Raw genomic sequence first — 24,067 nt, 5'->3', positions numbered from 1 at the left:
ACTTTGGGCTGTTTCCTTTCTTGGATTTCACCAGCAGATTTGGACAAGACGGAGGATGAACAAAGTTAAGCATATGAAATTCCATATTAGTTTAAGCGTTGTCCCATTTGGAGAGGGCTTAATTAATCGTAACTAATCGGGGACGATAAAAATTGTTAATTTTGTAGGAGGAACATATTAAATGGCGGAATAACCCACTTTCTCATGGCTTTAAGGAGCACACACTGTCCTCAGAACGTGTGCTCCAAACCTTGAAGTGGAGAATTCGGTTTTCGACTGAATTTAACCGTGTCCATGAAAGCTGCTCTTGAACTGAAATCCCGTTATCTCGTCAGATTGACGAGTGTACTATTCAGTTGCAGTCACCATAACCTTTACAAAACATCGCCGCTAAGCATCAACAAAATAAATGAAAAAAACCGAGTCTCTGTGGCAAGCATTAAGTAAAAACACAGTGTAGTGAATAATAAATTATAATGGGACGTTTCGGTTGCCGTTAGCACTCTGCACCATCTTGCACTCAATCTGTTTAACAAGATGCGAGCCGAGTTTGGCTGGGAACTCCAAGTCAGGCCTATGCTCAACAGTTTATCGGGCCATTGAGCTAAACTGCGGCATTCATCGTCTTTAAAAGCGTATTCAGTCCAGTTGATTTAAGGGGGAATTCTAGATTTTGTCATAGTATTTACACTTATACAAGTTTACATCATGTGTCTTCCTTTTGTAGAGTTCATCGAAGCAATGAAGCGAGAAGCAGCTCCTGGGTACACAATCGTGCATAGCCTGGATGACATTGCACTCAAAAGAAGACCAGATGACACAATTGTCCTGGCGCTCTACAAGTCAGAGAGTCATCCGGGTGCATTCGCTTTTTTCCGTTCCGGTGGGTTCGATTAGCACCAAAGCGATGGCTTTAGGTTTCTAATATTTTTCTTTGCTACTGGGTGACTCATAAGTAGTGGAGCGAAATCGGACAAGTATGATCGACGGCAGATGCTAGTAAATGTGTACACGGACAGTGTAAACAAGTCATCAGCCCAGTGATTGAAACGATGCATCCTCATATTATGCTGAACTCCAGTGAGGCCACAGGTTTTTAGTAACCTTTTCCACTGCTGTTTTGATCTGGACATTGAAACTTGCAATGCGTTTGTATCCGCAGCAACGACACATTGAAATTTTGCATCGTTTTGGCTTAGTTGGGACAAAAACCGTGTGACATTATCTTGCTTGGTAATGGGACCCAAAACGTCGATAAGACAGGTTGAAGCTAAGCAAGAAAGTGGATAAATTGTAATGTCTGCGCAGTTTCTTACTGCCACTCGTTAATAGTCTCATTTCAGCAATACTCACATTAAATTCTACCGAAAATTCGCTCCCAGTCACCTCAATGGATCCAAAGTTTCTTTAGTTGGCGCAGCTTTATGCAAGCAAAGCCATAAGTCTTATAGAGAAGCCTATCGTTAAGTGTACGGCGTGGAATGGGACGTCGAAATCTTGGAATGACCTTTCCAACTGTTCCCTAATATGAATATGGAAAGTTGTGATCACTGTTTGCACCAGTGCGAGACGAAGGCGACCTCTCTGTTTCGCACGACCAAGCGATGTTTAGATAAGAAAAATCGTTCGGCTGTAGCTGTCATGCCATCCAAAGGAAGCACGAGGGCTGGGATACTGTCAGGTTGTTCGGGCCTATACAGGGGAAGTCGAGAGGATTCCCTTGTTTAGAGCACGCATCTTAAACCATCGAATTCGCTTCATTGTGACATGGTTGCTGTAAATGCTTTCTTGGTTTCCTATAAGTGGTCAGTTGGAAACCAGGCAAACGGGACCATCCAAATCGGAAACCATTTCATCCCGCAAGATTTGACATCTACCACACTCTATCCGGGAAGCAAGCAATAATGGCTTCTGAGCTCGGACTGGATGTGTCAGAAGCAAGCAAATCCGTTAGAAAGCGTAAGAATGGCTTCTGAGCTCGGACTGGATGTGTCTAACAACTGGTTCTGATTTAAAGAACCCTTTAGTAGTTGGGTGTGAACCTCAACACATTCGCTTTAATTTACGGAAGGATTCCACTTTTGTCGGAAGCACTGTATGGGGATCAACCGGAACTAGCTCAGGCAAAGTTCTATGGGGTAAGTTTAGCTTCAATAAATTTGTTTTCCAGTCCACTGACTTGTTGATCGTCCCTGATGTAATTTGAATAAACCACGGGTTTTTCTCAGAGCACAACTTGCGAAGGAGTTTTGATCAAGACGAATGAACTGTAATTAAAAATAATATTCCACTCTAATAAGCCTCACTTGCTTGAAGGTAAACCGAATGCAATTGATGATACTTTGAAATGCAAAATACCATACCCTTGGATTAATGTGGTAGGCAGGTAGTCAAAAGACGGGTATAGCAGTTAAAAACGGAATCTGGTCACCTGCCTGCTCCCGTTTTGCCTGAAATGTTTTAGTGTCTAATAAGCCTTGCTTGAAGGTGAACCGAATGTAATTGATGATACTTCGAAATGCAAAATACCATACCCTTTGATTAGTGTGGTAGGCAGGTAGTCAAAAGACGGGTATAGCAGTTAAAAACGGAATCTGGTCACCTGCCTGCTCCCGTTTTGCCTGAAATGTTTTAGTGAACATGCACTTAGTATCATTCTTACATATTTTGACTTGGATTTCCGCACTGTTCGGATTTGACCGAAAAAAGTTTGGTCATTTATGCAAAGATGGACGATAGATTAAAAACTATACGGGTCTTTTGACATACCGCGCGAAGCTGCACTAGAGAAATACATGATTGTGTGTACAAAACAAGAACTGTGGCAGAACTGTTGGAGTACTGCTCTTCGGATATAATGGGGCCTTAATCACAGCTAAAAATAAGATGCTTCAAGGTTTACAACAGAAGGGCAGCCATTATGCTTAGGCTAGCTGATGGCCTCCAAAATGCCTGTGGTTGCTCGCTGATCTTATTTCCCCAGGTCTGTAATGGTATCAACAGCTTGTAGACAGCAACAAACCGTATATGGCAGTTTAGCCATGCACAGGGACACAATGGTTTTACTGACCAATCCCATTCTGATGCTATTTAATTACTTATTTCCTTGTTTGTTTGCTTACTCTTTTCCTGGTGACATTCATAACACATACAGCTATCCTCTTAGAATGACAACCACGGAGAGATGTCACCTATTGGAAGAGGATCTTCAACAGCCAGGGTAAAGAATGCTATCCCTCGACAAGAACCCAAATACTCCATTAATTTGTCCTGTTGTTTCCTAATAACCTCATTTTATCGTTGCATGCGTACGTAGCTTTGGGCAACTTGCTTCTTGATCCCATACGCCCTCACTACTTAGAGCACAACCGATTCGTCAAACGGCCAAAATTTGTCCTTCAATTTACAGAAAATCCACGTTGTTGCGAGTATCTTGGGTCGGGGTCAAGTTTTCAGATTACACTGGTACTGAAAGCCCAAAAATAACCGAAGACGTAGCCGAATTAGTACGTTTTTTGCACCATAAAGCTGAAATGAGGACGTGGTTACCGAGTAATTGCGTTTGACGTATTTCGTTGCATCCAAACACTATGCACAATATATTTGAATTCACTGAAGCAGAAGAAGTTACCTCTCTGGCCTTTCTCTTTTCCTTTCTGCCATTTGTCCACAACCCTCTCATAACAGCTCATGTGGTCTCAGCTACCGCCAAGCCAATGGCTACCAAGTCCGTATCCGTAAGACAGGCGTTTGGTCTGACCGAAATGGACTTTGCGGCTCTTTTGCTGAGCCCATCACGGCTCGCTGGAACAGCACAACCACCGGTTATCAATGTGACAAAGGTAACTATATGCTCCGGTATCTGCGATGCTCTCAGTTTCACCCTCGCGTCCCACGCAAATTTGGTGGTGTCAGTATGGCGCTTTCCATCAAACTGGGTCCTTTATATCATAAAATCCGTCCATAAAATAAGAGCCAAAAACCTCACGATGAAATGAATGAACGCTGAATGCCGATTTATGCCACTCTTATAAAGCTAAACTTCAAGGTTCTCCAATACGAGTGATGGAGACGGGCCGGATTAACTAGAACACAAGGATAGTGATTATTCAATCAGGTGAAAAATACTTGGAACCGACTGAGTGGTCATTGTTTTCGAAGAATTTTGGTAACAATCAGTAGATTTATTGCTGGGCAAGGTTTCGCCTTTGACACAAAAGCTTCGTCAGGCCAAGTGACCAGGTTCCGAGGTTGGTCGAGATTTAAGGTGTCACCATCGTCATCCTCATCGACAGCATGACATCAGTGTTCAACACCGATGCTTCACTGCCGTACAACCATGATTCATTTGAAAGCCTTGTTGTGAAGGTAAGAATAAAAAAGGACGGGGAAGGGACTTGGTGCCAGCTTACCACAAGCATTCCGAGGTACCTATACCTCCAGACAGTCACTCAGGCGATCTGGATAGAAACTGACAAGAACGCCACTGACATCGGTTGGCAGCCATATCTTGTAGTGTCTCCAACCAGGCACACTGAGGATCACGCGATCTCCATCTTGGAAGGCGAGTAGCACCGACAGCACCCAAGCGTTTCGTGGGTGTCAATTCACGTAGAATCATTAGCAAAAACTGGGGGATGAGGGTGGAAAATAATAGTCCGACTAGAGGTCACAGCATCCCTCTTACACAACTGCCTTAGCACTAGCTCATCCACACAGACGGACAGAAAGTTCAGACGACGTTCAAGAGGGACCATCAGATTGGCCGAACCAGAAGAACTAGACTCTAGGCTGGATCCAAACACACGTAGGTTTCTCCGTCGATCCAACACTTTTTCACCCACCCTAACATACGAACATCCCTCGGCCCACACCCAACAGAGATTTAGCTTGACTTAATTGATTGTTTCTCCTTCCGCCTTGAATCTCGGTCACCCTCGGAATCTAGGCCTGGCGAAGCTTTAGTGTCAAAAGCGAAACGTTGCCCAGCAATAAATCTGCCGATTATCACCAAACTTTCTCGAAAACGATACTGATTATTTTTTGCGCCTGACATACTAGTGTGCAACTGCAGATAGTTTCGCGACGTAGGAGAAGGTAGATAGTTAGTTTGTCGATTATTTCTGGCCTTGAACCGCAGGACATGTGTGTATATGAATTTAACAAATGGTGTAGTGCCATGGTTTCGCAGTCTGGTATTCGTTCTCTGCCGCGCCTGTCATCTGATTTGCTGCTGAAATCTGTGGTCTTTCTTGGCGTGATATCCTCAGAGTGGCAATAATTCACTTGTGCTGCAAAGCATACACTGCATGTGGATCGTCTCCTTAGTTCCATTACCCGCACACCGTGCAAAATGCACACCCTCTCTATAATGAACACTGCAGCTCATTCTGTAATATGTTCCAGGCAGTGGGAGATCACTTATTCGTTTTTCCTTAACTCCCGTTGTAAACAATCTAATTTTCTAGTACTTACGTCTCACATAGACGAAAAGTGTTGACTCACGAGCAATCAATGAATTCAGGGCACAACACCGGATGTGTTTTTTCTGGGAGCCTTATGGGCTGTCGTCTCTCTTGAGACCGGAAAATCTATCCATATTGTGTTTACCCCATTTATCGTTTTATGGACTCCGAGGCGACGAAACTAGGGAAATGACAGACTGTTTCCAGTTGAAAGCAATCCAATACTTCTGATAGACTTATTCCCATACTTCAGATTGAGTGACAATCACTCCAATTGTCTCGCCTCTCGTTTTTTCGATGATAAAATCCAGTGCCGGACGTTTTTTATGTTCCCCGCGTTCTTAAGTGATAAATAATTAATCCCATTCAGTGTTTAATTAGGTTCCTACCAAACAATGGAGCGTTTGGCGAATGACATAACCGCTCAGTATTTTGAGTGAGTGAACGGTTAGAAAATCTGCTAACTGATTTTGCCCTATCTTGTTTAGATCTGCTACGCGACTCTCTTATCTCACAAGTGATACCATCGATTAGCTGCAAGGTTATCAGGGGGAAGTGCACATAACAGGTTCTGAGTACCACACCTCGGCTGAAAGCGAAATATTTCAGATTCACTAAAAATATTATAATAGCTCATGTGATACCAAGTGTACGAAGTCAACAGATTTCAGTGTGACCAAACGCACTGATTAGTAGAACTCCGTTGTAAAGAGTGGATGGGATGTCCCTTACTCGACTGGATCCGAGGGGCGTTAATACAAGCATCTGTGTACGTACAATCATGGAATCATCGTAGAAGCAAATTTTGATAGCTCAGGTAGCATAGATGGTGGTGTTTGTTCTCTGAGCTGAACAATTTGACTGCTACGCTGTCTAACAACGCACTGATGCTTTCATCTCGATTGGTGATGAAAAGTTTGCAATAAGATTGCCCAGCTCAGTGAACAAACCAACGACCATGAAACCATAATTTCTATTTTGACAGGGTTGGTGAGTTCGGACAATGTATCTGTTTTAGCAAGAATGTCTGTATTTTAGGCACAATGAATGATCTTGCAACGAGTTCGCATAGCACTTTTGTCATATTAACCGTAATATCCAGTCACGTTTTTAGAATGTCATACAAATACATCCAGTGGATTTGTAAGCAGTCGCCGTCCCGTGATAACTTAGTGGATTTTTGATTGGGATGTTCAAGTAAAGTACAGCTGTTACTGCAGTATTTGAACCTAGCCCATTTACACAACCAGAGCCAAAATACACGTTCGCTGCCTCACTGGTTAGGGCTGGACAGATTACCGTCCTCGTTAGGTTTGGAAGAGTGAAAGGGAGCACCCAGCGGAAAGTGACGCAAACGCTTTAATATAGGCGAGAACATCTTGAAAATGGCCTGACTGGTCAAAGTAAAGCCACGGATGGATTATAGTAGATCATTTTCAAGCGAACTTTATGGGAAACAGTGCCGCTTGAGGTATCAGTAACACTGGAAACAGAGATGAACTTTTTTGCCTCTATCAAATACCATGTGATCATATTCCGCACTTTCAGGTTTTTGTGGTTTGCTCTCTCATGTTCAGTCTTGCCATCGATTTTATCATGAATTACCTATTCCACGGGACCGAAGGTATTAAAGCCATACCCTAAGGAAAGGCTAGCAGGCACGAGCTATGTAGGCGACCTTGTATTATCTGAAGACCATTAACCAACATAAACCAAATTTTTGAATGGAACACTTGTGATGGTGTGCACATTTTGCATCTGCAGTGGAAGGTATTGCTCAAAGATTTGTGTCCCACTGAAATTTCCGGGAAAAAGTTTGAGTCTGTAGATTAGCTTACTTATCTGTATACTTACGGAAGCTGTCACATTACAGTACTGCGACAGAATAGCTGAATGTATAAATTATCAAGACCTCTTGCAAACACGTGCCATTTATGTCGGAAAACAAGTTCACGGAAGCTCAATGTGTAGAAAATGACTTTGAGGACAGTCTTACTCTATGAATGTGAATGTCCGTAGTCTGAATATCGGTGAATTCTTACCTTGGAAAGTGTTGGAATGATGAATTGAGTTCAGCTCATCTTAACCGAAGACTTCAAAACGACCTCCGTAGTCTGAATATTAGTGAACTCTTACCGTGGAAAGTGTTGGAATGATGAATTGAGTTCACGGGAACAGTAAGGATGGGGCGTATACCGTGTATGGTATACCACCGTTTGCCAAGGAAAAGACCATTTTCAACTTCTGGCCCTTGCATGTCAAATGTTCACGGTAGGCAGGTTGTTACGTGGAGATGTTAAACAAAGGCGGCAAGGTTGAGACACATTTGTCCCACTTGTGTTTAAGTTTAGGTGTCTTCAGCCTTCTCTATGGGGACAGGGCTTTTTGTACTAGGCCTCTCCTCTCAAGTTTTCCTTCCGTCCTTCACAGGATCACTGTTCCTCATGGTTGTATAACAGCTAAGCACCAGCGTTACTACTGACATTTTGTTGCGATGATAAAAAGAAACCACGATGATTAAGCGAAATGTATATTCATACGACTGCGGAAGAAACAAACAAATGATCAGCAAGACCCGTGAGAAAGAAACGCTTTCACCAGTTTGTATTTTGGACAACTTTCATGGATAACTGGATAAGTTAGCTTCATGCAGTGAGATCCCGTAGAAATAGATCCATTACGCTTGCTCACGTGACAGTGCCTTGCACATGGTGATAAGTATAATACGCAATAATATATTGCAAGGTCACTGACAAAAATAACTTAGTCTTTGGCGAATAAAACTACGATTACAAACGACGCTTTACGGACACACTTTTCGGTCACCCCGGAAAACAGTCATAATCGCCATGAAAACAAAACGTTCATCAACTGGCGTCAACGTTAGTGAAATTTAGTTTTGTGCGTGCGAGCTGTGTTGAGGCTGCTACACTAATCAATAAGATACACAAAATTCTCAAACTTCATTCGCCCTGAATCTGGTGCAGATGCTTTGAAACACAGAATGCTTTGTTACAATGATCTCAGTCTCACGGTTGAACCTGGATGTCGAAATTACTCACGAGCATCCAGAATTTGACATATAGGTAATGGAAACACATGGTTTGGATTAGGAATTCTGTGGCGTTGAAAAGTGAAACGTTCGAAATCCTGTTGGACTGGATAATGTGACATTTTCAGATCTCTCAAGTTTGTCAGTAAACTGAAAGTGCTTTAGTACCCGTTTTATATTTCGGGTGCTGTGGCATTTCGGAGCCAAATCAGAACTAGAATGCTTGTTTTACGAGTACGACTTCCGGACAACTCTTTCGATTGATGTATACAGTAGATCACCTACATCCACTACTAGGTTGAACGTATTTTGCTCAGATCTCTAAGTTTGTGCTTTAGTACCCGTTTTTATATTTCGGGTGCTGTGGCATTTCGGAGCCAAATCAGAACTAGAATGCTTGTTTTACGAGTACGACTTCCGGACAACTCTTTCGATTGATGTATACAGTAGATCACCTACATCCACTACTAGACTGAACGTATTTTGCTGACTATCTCTAGCTGAAGTTCCCGGGATGGTTCTGTTCATCTATAACTACTGTGTTCACAGAAAACAATGAAGTTTATCTAGCTGAAGTTCCCGAGATGGTGCTGTTTATCTATAACTACTGTGTTCACAGAAAACAATGAAGTTTATTGACGTGACGTTTTCCCATTTAAGAAGCACCGTGAAGTTTTCTAACAATGTGTACTTGCAGTTCTACCGCGCTCAAAAGCAGCCGCTTCCACAGCTTCGTCTGTAATTTGTATGTTGATAATGCTAGTTTGCTGTCGGTGATTCCGTCCGTAGAATTAGGTTCATCTCATCTGCTGGGTGATGACCGCTTCCACAGCTTCGTTTGTAACTTGTATGTTGATAATCCTAGTTTGCTGTCGGTGATTCCGTCCGTAAAATTAGGTTCATCTCATCTGCTGGGTGATGTCTTCGCGTCCATACAAGAAGCTAGCAGCTAACTTTTTTGACGAGGTACTTGACAGGTTGGTAGAAAAGAGTTACATCACTCATTACACAGAAATCTGGTACGGTGAAGTTGGATACAGGTAAATCATAAAAGGAACAACAGTTTATACTTTGACGGAATTCATTTTTACTCCACAAAATGAACACTTCACTCCCAAAAAGCATGTGTAGCTAAAATGCCTGTGCTGCGGATTTGATGCTGAATAGGTGTTAGAGGTGCTCACTCAGTACAATTCTATGAAATCGGTAGAGTCTAATGAGAAAGATGGACGCATAGCGTCTTAAAGCTATCCAGAAAGTCTGATGGCTGTGTTTCAAACAGTAAAAAGGCTAAAACTCTAAGAAAAGATGCTGGGGTGTATTCAGGTCTTTTCTCCGGATAGAACAGAAATTGCACACTAGCACAAATTTCCAGTGTTTAAAACTTAGGTATTTCGACGCTAAACCAAATTTTTACCAGGAGATCAGCCGATGTATTCACAGGTATGTACGAACGACCTGATAAAATTCATACTGACGTTTCCATCTCTTCATTCAGTTGTATCTGAATGACAGCCTTGATGAACTTAATCTGGCAAAGCAGTTGGCACACGAACAACTACCCGTGATCGGTCTGTACAGTGGCACCACCAATGCTCTGTATGACATGAACGAAGACCGATTGTTATGTGTTGTTCCGTATCCGCTTAGTCTTTACAAGGAGGCCAACAATGGTGAGTTGCAATGTGTAATTAGAAAGATGAAATTCTAAAAGTACCCGTGTTTTCTTTTCCACATCTCTGGCTCTTCGCACTCAGGCTTGTGAAGAATATCGAAATATGGATGGTTTGTTGAATAGAAATGAGCGAGTAACGTTCTCAACGAGCAGTTCTTTCCTCCTTGGGACAGAAAATTGGTCAGGATGGCTTTCTGACCGAAACAAAACAGCCAAATGCACGACGCGTTCAGATATCCACGGTTATCAGCTAAAAGCTGCTAACTATCTCTCCACACCTGATAGCGAGTCTCTGTAGAGGAAAATCATCGTATGGCATGTATTATTGCAACATAGGAAACAGTCTTTGTCTTATTGGTATATCATCATGAGATGGACGCCGAAGATTTACAGTTATTGATCTTGGGTTTTGAGTAAAGCGGTGAGCAGTACACTCCGAAAAACCCAACTTGTTGCATTGGGTGTCACGGGGCTCGTCCATGCTTCCTCTATATTTTTAGTTGGATGCGAGCATTTCCAGAGTTTTGATCTACCGTGGACGTTGGCAACCAGGTGTTGCACTGTTCCGAGAGTTCACCTGTTTAGGTGGATTGCCAGATTGCTTGTGAACCGTCGGTAACCAGTCAAGGAGGCCACCTGTTTGCGATTGGGTGGGTAATTCACCATTTCGCGTTTGCGTTCATGCAGTTTTAAAAAACACATGATACTGATTATTGCCCAACATAGTAGTTTGCTCGAAAGTTAATTCGTCTGCTTGCGACTTTGTGCTTTTTACGAGTCTTTCCGGGAGTTTTTCTCGGTTCTGATTAGTCCGTTTACGACCTATGCCAATCGGCAAAATGCTTTCTTTTAATATGACTGATTATTCTTTTCTATTTTTGTCAACACAAAGTGAGTAGTTCCATATATTGTTACTTTAACGAACTACAAATATGGCGACACTCAGTAGAGAATGTTCTTAAGCCCAGAATTTTTGTTACGGGAAAATTTGTAGTCGATAGAATGTGGAACAAGGAGTGGGACTGGTAAAACAATTTGAATCCAGTGGTTTTCAGCTAATTTCAGCTAGTTTTCATGCGCATTTATTTAAATACCCACGAGAATTCGCCTATCCGTTCACTTCAGACTACTTCAGTGTTAAACTGAATGTTGCGCTAAAGTATATCCTTATAGTTCATCTGCCACACACTATGCCATGCAGATTACTCTTTCCCAGGCAGTTTCATGAACAACTTTAATTCTCCACGAAATGATCGATGCTTGGCCGGACTAGCAGTCACAATTTCTTGTGGCATACCGAACCGCGGCACATTTTGGTGCCGCAGTAATAGAGAAAAAACAGACTTTTATACCATGCGCTCATGTATCCGAATCTTTACCACGGGCTTCGAAGCCTTGGTACAAAGTTTGGCTGGATGCTGTTAGAGCACAGAAAAAGTCGATGCGAAAAAGTCGATGTAAGTCGGAGTAGCAAGTGCTCCTTGAACAGGTCAGTAAGAGTATTTGCTTACTAACGCAGGAAATGACTCCAATTCTAAAAACCGCTGTTTCGGTGCCATACAGCCACTATGTTTGTTCAATGCATAGGAAAGGAAAGATGACCAGAGTAAAGGGAATAATTTTAAAAAGAATACACATTATCAATTTCCCCCAGTCGCCGTCATTTCCCTGAAAGAACCAAAAAAGCACAGACCGCAGATGCACTGTACTTCTGCAAACCCACTTGTCTTGGCTCCAGATACCTCAGTGTCCAAGGCAATAAACCATTGACCGGGAGATTCGTGGTTCGAACCCAATCCTATTTTTCGATGGTTCCTGTCTAGGCTTTGGCAACCCGGCAGTATATAAGTATCGTACATGGACTTGCATGGGAGCCGTGCACTTCTATTAATATTGTTATTATCGCAATCACTGAATTACTTACTGACGCCTTTTCACGGATCACAGATCGCTTTTCAAACTTGCTCACTAATGGACAGCACACCCATAATTTCTCCTTAGTTTGCATAAAACCTTACAACCCATTGCCCACTGTTCTCCGTTTCCATGCACTTTGTTGCTCGAAGATGAAAATAAACGGTACTTCTGTATATGCTTGTAGACATCTAATAGCTCATTGTGCTCGGAAAGTTTGTCTGTCTTCAAGTAGCAAGTCACCACATCGTTTTCTGTGATTAATTCATTATTCATCCTTCCGGATGATCAGCGCTTCGGAAGCTCGCCACCGATATATCCGACAACGTGATCAAACCCTTTGGGGATAAAATTCACTGGGTTATTGTGGACGATTTGACACACTCGGGGTATCTCTCCAAATTTGCGGACCCATTGGCGACTGATGACATGGTCGCAGGTACGTGCTGTCCTGATGTCCCTTCGAAAATCTCTCGCTTTTTAATATCCATGTTAGTAGTAGATTACTTTTTTTACATACACCCGATAATACTTTAAAAGAACTGTCTCTAAGGCCATCTTGAACCAGAGGTAATGCGATTTATGGACTGAAAACAGTCTTATCAAAAACTGTTCAGTATTTTATGTAGTAAAAACTCAGTAAACGGTACTCGGCTACCGCTACAGATACAACTACTGCCCTCCATGAATGACCGACTGAAAATTCCGGTTTAAACTAGCGTATCCGGGTAGGACTGAATTACTTGTTTCGCAACCTTGTAATACACTATGCCAGTCATCTGCACGATGCCGTTTTCCGATCTCACCATTAGTTGTGTAACGTTCCAACTGATTGTTATGAAATCCAAACAGCCTGAACAACTCCATGTCGTGTATTCACTGACTTGGCGGTTTATCTTTAGTTCTTTCTTGATAATTTGAATCTTTTACAGCAAGCATCATTTAGTATTGTGTGTTTAGTTTGGCAGAATGGCCAGTAGAAGAACGTTCCACAATGTTTGTGCTCTTTGGGCTGGAAGCGACCACAGTTAGTCTTCTGGTAAGGACCGTTCTCAACACTGTTGATGCTCTTGAAAGATGTAAACGAGCGTTCAGCGCCACCCCACTCATGGGGGAATCACTGGATTCAAATTATCCACTTTTCAATCTGCTTGTTAGTTATGAGGAACAGATCCGATAGAGAATAGGTTAAGTTGCAGGAAGTTTTAATAAGCGTGATGTACATAAAACGGAGCAGTAAGTCCCGGAGAAATGTCAGGTTTTCAGCTGGATTAGAATGGTTTGATCGGTTGCTAACCATAAACCCGAAATGACTGAGCCCAAAAAGAATCCTCAAGACAGCCTCAAATATAAGCCACTGTTCGGGAGAATCCACCTGAACATTTCACATTGGCTACGCCTTGGAGTACGAAAGCGTCGAAGGAAAACCAGCCTGAAAAAATCCCCATGCTCCAGTGCCACCATCACCATGGGGATTTCTAAATTACCAAACGTACATATCCTCAGAATAGGCTTCATCAGCTAAAACTATATTATAAGGAAATTCGTCAAACTCGATCATTGCGATCTTCCTGGGAGACCTATGGCTGACAATCGACGCCAGTTTCGGGAGTTTCTGGGAATATTAGTAACTCGGATGCATTTAACGATAGATAATCGTGTAGACGTTGATCTATTTCCTGAATCTGGCAAATGGGTTGCAAACGTTTTCTCACCGGTTGAGGAGAGATCGCCAGTGCACTCGGGTGATCTTTCTCTGCTGACATGAAAACAAAAATTCAGTGTTCCTTGGATTGCACACTCCATGGTAGCTTGGGTGACAAAGCTGAGCAATAAAGAAGACAGGGGATAGATATGACGAACTCGACTAGTTATCAGGAGGCTTCTGGACTAAAGGTATGTAAATACAGTGCACAAACAATGTTCATGAACCTCGTGAGCATTCATTTCTGGTCAGGAATATTTGGAAGAGTCAAAGTCGGAGAAAACCACCACTGCTGCTCGGCGGTAAACATGATTCTGTTTAGGCACCTGACATAATGCACAGATATGATCGCTTCACATTCCGTCAGGTCAGAGCCCTCATTGATGCTCACCGACCTGTCACTCACGTGCCGAAGATAGCCTACACAATACAAGGGAAGCCAGTGGTCATGTTACGACAAGCATGAGGCCTATGTCATTATGGTAGGAACAGTTTATTCGGATACTTTTTTAACACGCATACGATCTCAATCCCCTTAAGCTTTTTCTTGTTCCCAACTACTTAGGAATAACATAATCCATGCAGAACACAAAGATTCTTTTCCTTCTCTAAAAAAGGTTAGGGAAAGTTCGTATGTCCCAGCAGCCCTATGGTGCTTCAAGGTAGAAAGCATAGTTATCAACTGAGAGGAATCTAAACTAACAGACCATGGCCCAAAATAATCAAGTAGAATGAAATAAACAGGCACAGGAGCACAGGCACAACTGAGTGCATCGCAAAAACCAGAGTGGCGTGGAAGTAAGTGTAGTTTAAGAATTTAGTACAATTTGCGTTCAAGTAGAACATGAGGCTGACGGAACCGGGGGAAACTGTGCCTATATGATGGGCCCAAAAAAGGGCAAAACCGGTCGTAGGGTGTTGAAGAGCTTCCAACAACCTTATTAGTAGTGTTCCTCCAAGAAAATTAAACTGTTGCTGAAACATCCTGCCCGGTGATCTAGACTGACTATGTTTTGCGGAGTAGTGTGAACAATGTCCGCATATTCTTAGCCAAACTGTCTTCTACTCCCTGAACATTGTAGTTTCCCACATCTCTATGTCCAAACACAGGCTACGTTTAGGTTGTCATCCAATCGACCGTCTAGCCGAATTTTACTCTGAGATTGAGGGGAGGTATAACTTCGCTGTACGCGCCCGGGTGTAACAGAGGCCGATTTGTTGGAGTCACGTATAATTGTGGTTGTCTCACTCCCGTCATGGTTAACGCCGTATGAGGAGACTGTCTTCAGCGCGTTGCATTGCAGATACTGGTATGTTTCCCCGACTTGTGGTCCACAAAGCTTTTGAGTGCTAAATGGGGTGCTCGTTTCTTAAATGGGGTGCTCGTTTCTCGTCCTGGTAAAGTTTATTGGACATCTGCATCGAATAAGGATGTAAACCTACTTATTCCAATAGGATCTGTAATCAAGGACTGAGCAACGCCATAGGTATTCATTAACGAAGTGTGCATTTCGGTTCCATGGCTGCCCACTGTGGTGGGATTCCGAGTGGCACAACGGTACCTACAGTGGATAAACACGGCACTGCTGAGAAACAGCTGGTGATCAGTAGAGTGTCACAAGATGCTGACCACTATAATTGTATTTCGCATTCGAGCTAAATATACCACTGAGTCATGCTTGTGATCAACTGAGGCGTCTCACTTAAACTCTCCTGGAACTATGACCATATCGGAGGTCTTCGCGGTGGACAAAAGGGTGGTCAGTCTTCAAAAGAAGGTATCTCTCGGTGAATTGGAACTAAAGTCCGTTGGTGCATAAACGGAAGCGCCAGTTGCGCGTGGATAGAGGACGTCTTGTGCGGAACAACCTTATAGGGAGTATATTCGAGTTTCAGAGTTTCATTGGTTGCCAACCGACTGAAGTGTCCAACGTGCTCGGCTTAAGAAGGTCGACATAACACAAGGGCTCAGAGAGAAAGGCAATACTGACTGACTCTCAACGCTGCTGCTTACCGCAGGTGCATTTTGAGCAGCATAGGGATCTCTAGTTTCAAAATATTCCCGATCTCGGTGAATAATGTGCCGGCGGTCACGGCCATCCGGAGTGTGCGGTTTTAGGGGCAACCTTTCCTAAACCGTTCTTCCTCAGGGGACGTCCATCAATATAACAGAAGTTGGGAGACGACAAGGCAGTGTTGGGAGACGCCAGCAGTACGCTAATTTTGCCTATCCACTTTGTTACGTGCCACGTATAAGGCGACCTGACTGATTTCACCGCACGACAGGGGATGTGGTATGAAGAAACTTTCATGTGTAAAATTCACAGCCTCTTTTGGCCTGATACTGCCAGGGCGCCCAAACCTAGACAAGGAGACGATTAGTATCCTTACTCAACGCTTCGGGCTCAAAAGCCTGGCCTCAAGGAAGTAATGTTTAGCTTCAGACTACTTGATTAGCCCAAGTTTTGGGAAATAACCTGCCACAATTTTTCCAAACCATGACTTGGAGGGCCAGGGGACTATCTTTCAGACCTCTGTCCACTGACCACCCTCGCGAGAGAGTAAAGGAACTATGCATTGAAGTGAAGTGATTCAGTTCACCTTAGAAGTCGGCTCATACTCATTCGGGCGACTGCCGAACTAATGTCAGACAAGAGGGGACATTCGAGAGGTGCATGAAGAATTCACAAGAACTTTCATCAACATAAACATTAACCATGCAGTTCTGGTTATCAAACCGCAGCGCCCATCTACTGTGGGACAAAGAAACGAGCTAATTCGGCAGCTTCGTGATATGGTCTTTGGATAGGATGTGCATAACTGTAAAACTATGGCGATTCGTACAACTGCATGGTTGCTAGAGGTATACTATCGAGATAGAGTATAGGACAAGTAGCTTTAGCCTAAGGTTATCCCATTTTGTCATGGGCAGCGTGCACACAAATGCGCGCATTTTTCACTGTCAATCACTGCTTTATTCCAGGGTTACCGATGGCTAAGGTGAATAGATCAGTTCCCTAATAGACTTCCCATTATTTAACGGATGCTGTGTGCTTTGGATTTTTCCCTGGTACACACACTGCCCAAACTAACATTCCTGTTTCTGTCAGTCATCCGTTGATTGAAATCACCGTCTGAAAACCAGGACTGTACAGTTTAACATTTTCGCTTGACAGTTTTGGACCTAAAGGTCAACGCAAATTTATTGGATTTCCAGAAACTCCAGGAGGTTGTGAAGCAATATGCTTGTTGACTCTGATGTAATCCGTTTGCATGGTAACATCACTCAGCTGTTTATTATCAGTGTTTTTCAACCAGCTGCTGCCTATCCGTCTGGTAAGACTCTAATTCCAAGATTTATGCTTGGTTCGGAATCGCGTCTCCCATGAATGCATCTAACCTAGCAGTGGTGTGAGGTATATTCGTGCTCCAAACCATCTTATATTACCTAATACAGGACACACGCAGGGTTAATGGCCGCTGAAGACTAATCGACTACAACGTGGTTGTGTAATCTGGCTAATCGCTCTCACGTGGGCAACTGTCTATGGATGACGAAAAGCAATAAATCATGCAATTTGCTACCCACCTACTTATTGCAGTAATCACTAATATGGTACGCACATAGAAACCGTATTTATAACCATTGTCGTGCCAAAATTCACACTGTACACATCAAACCACTTGCTGTCCCAGAGTGATCGGTGGACGCATGGACTGAGGTCCACATTTCATAACTGGATAGGCAAAGGGTCACCAGCCCGTTCCTATCTACACCCACCCGATCAACACCAATAAGGTCGAAATACCTCATGCAGCATAGCTCTCCAGAGAACGGTGATACCTTAATATTGCATAAATATTTTTTCATAGCAGTTTGCTACTCTTAAGACCACAAGAAATTCGGTATATGCTTAATGGAATTTCTACGATGTTCCAAGAGTTGTAGTCACTTGAGGTGACTAAAACCACTGGTTTATGATATTCTACTAAGATTTATGGAGTAGTACAGATTCATAAAGTCAGACACCAGTTGATTCACCACGGTCGAAACATGGAAGGATTGCTGTTAAGAGGAACTTTGTTAGCTCAGGATATTCTTGTTGGTTTGTACAGTGAGCACTGACGATGTCATTTGACTCAGTCGGGAAATATTTACAATCAAACTTCCCGGGACAGCGAACACGAGAGTTTCAGGTCAAACTGGACCACTTGGATGGAGCATCTGTAGCGTATCTTTGAGAAACTATAAAGAGGAAAGATAATATCAACATTAGTACCTTTCACGGCACTTAAAATCTACAAACGTGGATGGATTACTTTTCAGCACATTGCACGCTGAAGATCCTGAGGTCAATCCACATCCTTTAGTTAGTTTAAACCGTGGGTATGGGTTCAATTCTCAAACTTTCCCAGCTAGAGTTCATTGATCAACGAACCAGTCGAGGATTCCCTCTTGTTCACTCCATCCATCACTTCACATTCAACCCCGTGAAACGTACGCTTCCCCGTCAGTTCTTTATGACTTTTCCGTACAGGGTGCCGATTTGGTAATCACAAGTATCAGATGTATGGGAACAGTCTGTCGATGACGGAACTGCGAATATTCGCCGCACGAACGTTGATAAAACGTAAGTGTCGTGGTATTCGAGAATTCCTTGTTGTGCAACCCAAAAATTGCTTACAAGTATCGAACTAGATTCACGTGGTTCAAAAAGTATTGGTATTTTTATTTAGTACATAAGAAACTATTATGGCGACGGAGAAGAAACTCAAGCACCACTCAAAAGAAAATAGTGCGTTGGCGAACTCTCGCAGATGCCCAAAATGTGGAATTCCATTAGAATGTGACCAGTCATTTCGTTTAACAGAAATACATTCCCACCATAAGATGCTTTATTTAATATATTAGTGCACTCTGAGCAACTAATGGATCTACCACTAACGGGCCCATAGGGACCAAGCGATTTTTGCAAAGCAAACATTAATGAAGAATTAGTGTTCAAATGATATCCTATACGGCTATGATGGCTGTGACTTTAATGTTATCTTCAGATATTCGAGGCATTTCACCTCTGAATTTCATTTGGACCATGTCTACTGGTCACTTACTGAATCTTCTTCCGCTGCAAATCTCAACAACCTCTTAGCCTAGTCGCTTGTCTTGATTGTTTCGATTGTTTCCCAAACTTGCCCGAAAATGGTTACTGTTTCTGTCAGCTCTTAAACCGTTGATGTATTTTAGGCCAACCGATGAGCGTATGGTTGCGTGAGGCAGATCAGTGTAACACTTAGCTAAACTCCGAAATTTCTGTTAAGAAGAAAAAACAATGACAGGTAGACGAGTTTGATTCAGTTGCTCTTTCATCTGCCGATAAGTAGAGCGTCCTATCTAACTAAAAACGACAATTGGTATCAATTTCCTGTCGCCATTTGGATAAACTGAATATGTGCTAGTGTGTATCAGCAGTGGACGTGCGTGCATGGCTCACGTGGCCGAAGAATTCTTGGCGTCAAATATTCGAATGAGCTGTCGAAGCGCAACTCCCCCAGTCACTGCGATTGCCCGGTTCTGTATGGATCCAGGTTGATATACACGTGTTTGGCTTCATTTTCTAGGGGCTGCTTGATAGAAATCGCTCTTGGCTTCCTATGTAAACTTCCAAAACTTTCGGTACATTAAATTTAATTTATCTCGACAGCGCGACGGCCATTAGCTCCTTCCTATGTCGTGAATTGTAGCAATCTATGCACGATAGCCTCAGATGAGGTCTTTGCGTAATAAGACCCATTTCTGATCTTTCATAACTGATGGCATTTTCTCCCACTCAGAGAACAACACATTTGTCTTTCTTTGTACTACGAGCAGCAAGAATAACTATCCGCAAAGAAAGATTCTGATGAGTGCCAATGAGGCGCTTAACCCGTTTAAGGCTGCTTTCTAGAGTTAACTATTTGAAACCATATCCCCTATCAGAATCTTCAGCTTCGACCTCTGGAATTCCTCGTTTCATTTTGTGTTTACTCTATCGGTTCCGTTTTGAAGTGTAAGTCTACTGAATTACCAAAAGTGCTTCCATAAACCTGTTAAGTAAGCATAAGTCGAGTTATAAATATACATAGACGGATTTGAACGCACCGACTGAACATGTCCACCTACCAAATCCGGGGACTTGTGAACATGCTTATGGGAAACGTGTCTGTATGTGCTGATTGATAAAATTTTCCGGTTTAGTGGCAGATACGAGTGGGAGAGTGGGAACGAGGGAGTAAAAAAGCGTTCATTTTATTAAGAAAAACAGTGGTGAGCAGTAAGTTATTTATGACTTCCACAAAAAGCGTGCTGGCAGCCCACATTCCAGCAGTGTGAGCGTCAAGCCAAGCGTTCAGGTCCATGGTGTCGAACAATATTCCGGCGGCTCCTATGCTAGATAGATAAATATCCATGAGTTCTATTAAGCAAAGTTTTCGCAAGATGGCAGTGAAAGTGAACTGCTAAGCTCACTTGGCATATCAACAACCACTTGGTTAACTAACAATGAGTGCATTCCAGCTACCAATCCTCCAACACCCTGCAACCACATCAGACAGCTTACCACATCAAATTCTCAAAATGCGACCAAAGGTACTGAGTTCCACTCGAACTCCATCACAAAATGTGAAAACGTTCTAATAGTCAGTAGGAACGTTCAAGTTGAAGGCTCATAACACGAAATCACTTTTTATTCCAGTTTTGTGTGTGTCGATAAGAACTTCTAGACAAGAGTTCCAGGTTTATGGCGCAGTCTTGACTTCTTGTTGGTTGTGCTAAGAGTAGGGAGTCTAGAATTACGGCAGCTGTTGTGATTCTGCGGTAAACATCACCATTGACAGAAACACCACTGCAAGGATAGTGGCATCAAAGCGCCCCAGTGTCGTCAGTTGGACGAGCGTAAGGTATACTGGAAAGGTAACGGAACTTGAAATGTATTTGAGGAATCCAGAGACCTCACAACGAAACTAAAGTCTTTTTTCTTATCTTTCAACCCCCCCAATACAGTTGAACTGGACAAGACCGATAAGGGATCCTCGGGAAGATGATCATGCGGTCGATTATTTTACTGTTAACCAATGAACTTTCAAAATTTTACCGTTCCTTATTCTCCATTGTTTGTTTCTGTACCGCAGTGTGATTCACTCAAAATTACCAGTAAAATAACATTTTCTCAAGCTTTCAGTTTTCAGGAGGATTTTGTACACTGGGAGAACGTACCAGAAGCATATTGCACAAGTGAGAATGTTCAGGGAACTGAAGCAAACAGAGGTAGAACCAAGCAGACCACGATATGAAAATGTTGGGCCTTGACTGCTATTGAGGGGTACATTTTTAAAAATACAGTATCCCCTCCACTGCCAAAATAAGTCTACTGCTTAAACAGTGAAGACAGCATTGATCCAATGTCTTGATACGGATTTTGCAAATACCAAAGGCATGCGAACAGAGTATTCACAAAAAAAGCAAATACTCACATTGAGCGAAATGGGTGGGGAACAACTATTGTATCGTGTACGACATCGGATGCTTCGTCGAATACCTCCAAATTTGACCCAGAATCTTGCTAAACTTCAGTTATTTTCAAGCTAGAAGGCTTTCTCCCTCCGCTTCTGCGAAGCAATATAATCCCTCCATACTTTTCTAAGCAAATTCCCCTGTGGCGCACTGCCTAGTGCGGAGATACTGTGACGCTCACCGAAACCGGTCATCAGTTCAAGGATAGTATTATCTGAAATTGACCAGTCGGTTGGTATCTAACTGTGATTTGTGGTCTTAAGAAAGACGAAATTAATAAAGTGGTCTCACGGCGGAACGATTTCCCAAACCTTGTCTGACCCAAAATGTACGTGAAACATACTTCAGTTGAACTCGATTTTCAGAGAGGAAATTACTGTGGTTCATCAGATGGGGAAATTCTGGTAATATTTTTACAATGGTCCATCAGGTGATTGTTAGTGTGCTCGCCAAACCTGACAGTTAGCCTGCAAACATTTTGGCGACAGCGCGCACACTGATCATCATCATATTCATCGGATAGATTTGTAACATAGTTTCCATTCGCACTCAGCCGACTGATTCCATTCTCTAACCGTTTCTGGGTACAAAGCCCTTTTCCGAACAATTCGCTTTCAGTGGAATTGTCACCCCTCACTGTCCTGGGGATGCTTGAAAGAAAGGTTTTTGCAGGGTTTGTTGTACTATAGCTTATGCCAGGTCTGGTTTCCAGACGTAAATAACGCAGACTGTTCAAATCGATCGTAACTCGCTAATTATAGCGGATTCAAGTGAGTGGACGGAGTAGACCAGAATCACTATTTGCGTTGTGTCTGTTCGATGATGAGGTTTGCAACATTGAAATAAACAGTTGGAATTCGGTCCCTAAACTAAATCATTGTCAGAGCCAGTGACATGGAACAAGGTATAAAAAAGATATACAGTGAAACCACTGAGACCAAGAAGTTGTGATGTCAGGAACCTTGATTTAAATAAACGCAAACAGCGGATAAAAGCCCAATACAGTTGAACTGGACAAGACCGATAAGGGATCCTCGGGAAGATGATCATGCGGTCGATTATTTTACTGTTAACCAATGAACTTTCAAAATTTTACCGTTCCTTATTCTCCATTGTTTGTTTCTGTACCGCAGTGTGATTCACTCAAAATTACCAGTAAAATAACATTTTCTCAAGCTTTCAGTTTTCAGGAGGATTTTGTACACTGGGAGAACTTACCAGAAGCATATTGCACAACTGAGAATGTTCAGGGAACTGAAGCAAACAGAGGTAGAACCAAGCAGACCACGATATGAAAATGTTGGGCCCTGACTGTTGTTGAGGGGTACATTTTTAAAAATACAGTATCCCCTCCACTGCCAAAATAAGTCTACTGCTTAAACAGTGAAGACAGCATTGATCCAATGTCTTGATACGGATTTTGCAAATACCAAAGGCATGCGAACAGAGTATTCACAAAAAAAGCAAATACTCACATTGAGCGAAATGGGTGGGGAACAACTATTGTATCGTGTACGACATCGGATGCTTCGTCGAATACCTCCAAATTTGACCCAGAATCTTGCTAAACTTCAGTTATTTTCAAGCTAGAAGGCTTTCTCCCTCCGCTTCTGCGAAGCAATATAATCCCTCCATACTTTTCTAAGCAAATTCCCCTGTGGCGCACTGCCTAGTGCGGAGATACTGTGACGCTCACCGAAACCGGTCATCAGTTCAAGGATAGTATTATCTGAAATTGACCAGTCGGTTGGTATCTAACTGTGATTTGTGGTCTTAAGAAAGACGAAATTAATAAAGTGGTCTCACGGCGGAACGATTTCCCAAACCTTGTCTGACCCAAAATGTACGTGAAACATACTTCAGTTGAACTCGATTTTCAGAGAGGAAATTACTGTGGTTCATCAGATGGGGAAATTCTGGTAATATTTTTACAATGGTCCATCAGGTGATTGTTAGTGTGCTCGCCAAACCTGACAGTTAGCCTGCAAACATTTTGGCGACAGCGCGCACACTGATCATCATCATATTCATCGGATAGATTTGTAACATAGTTTCCATTCGCACTCAGCCGACTGATTCCATTCTCTAACCGTTTCTGGGTACAAAGCCCTTTTCCGAACAATTCGCTTTCAGTGGAATTGTCACCCCTCACTGTCCTGGGGATGCTTGAAAGAAAGGTTTTTGCAGGGTTTGTTGTACTATAGCTTATGCCAGGTCTGGTTTCCAGACGTAAATAACGCAGACTGTTCAAATCGATCGTAACTCGCTAATTATAGCGGATTCAAGTGAGTGGACGGAGTAGACCAGAATCACTATTTGCGTTGTGTCTGTTCGATAATAAGGTTTGCAACATTGGAATAAACAGTTAGAATGCGGTCCCTAAATTAAATCATTGTCAAAGCCAGTGACATGGAACCAGGTATGAAAAAGATATACAGTGAAACCAATGAGACCAAGAAGTTGTGATATCAGGAACCCTAATTTAAATAAACGCAAACAGCGGATAAAAGGAGCACCAAAATATAGATTGCCGGATGGCAGAATTTCGGGAGAATGCGGCCACTTAACTGTCCTACCGGTGTTCAGGAATAATGCCCAACTGTTGAGATAAGAGTCTCAGGCCTGTCGTAACACGGCTATACACTGTGATGTCTAACTTCGGCACGTGAGGTAAGACCAAGAATCTCGGAATAATTTCAACCCAACT

General features: G+C 42.7%; 1 protein-coding gene across 1 annotated transcript in view; it reads left to right on the top strand.

The window, feature by feature from the left end:
• T265_04756 (hypothetical protein) overlaps positions 1–22,530 on the top strand; it is a gene marked incomplete at both ends in the record, with an annotated part of 30,812 nt that extends 8,282 nt beyond the window's left edge. Inside the window, 6 exons of the mRNA XM_009169569.1 lie at positions 671–883; positions 3,688–3,842; positions 10,016–10,190; positions 12,399–12,545; positions 18,350–18,442; positions 22,366–22,530. Of these exons, the coding sequence (XP_009167833.1) occupies positions 671–883; positions 3,688–3,842; positions 10,016–10,190; positions 12,399–12,545; positions 18,350–18,442; positions 22,366–22,406 (824 nt within the window). The remainder of the gene's footprint in view (positions 1–670; positions 884–3,687; positions 3,843–10,015; positions 10,191–12,398; positions 12,546–18,349; positions 18,443–22,365) is intronic.
• Positions 22,531–24,067: the final 1,537 nt, after the last annotated feature.

Source organism: Opisthorchis viverrini (genome assembly GCF_000715545.1).
Source record: "Opisthorchis viverrini unplaced genomic scaffold opera_v5_79, whole genome shotgun sequence".
Classification (NCBI taxonomy): Eukaryota; Metazoa; Platyhelminthes; class Trematoda; order Opisthorchiida; family Opisthorchiidae; genus Opisthorchis; species Opisthorchis viverrini.
Note: the sequence above shows the minus strand (reverse complement) of the source record. Positions and strands in the feature narration are given on the sequence as shown.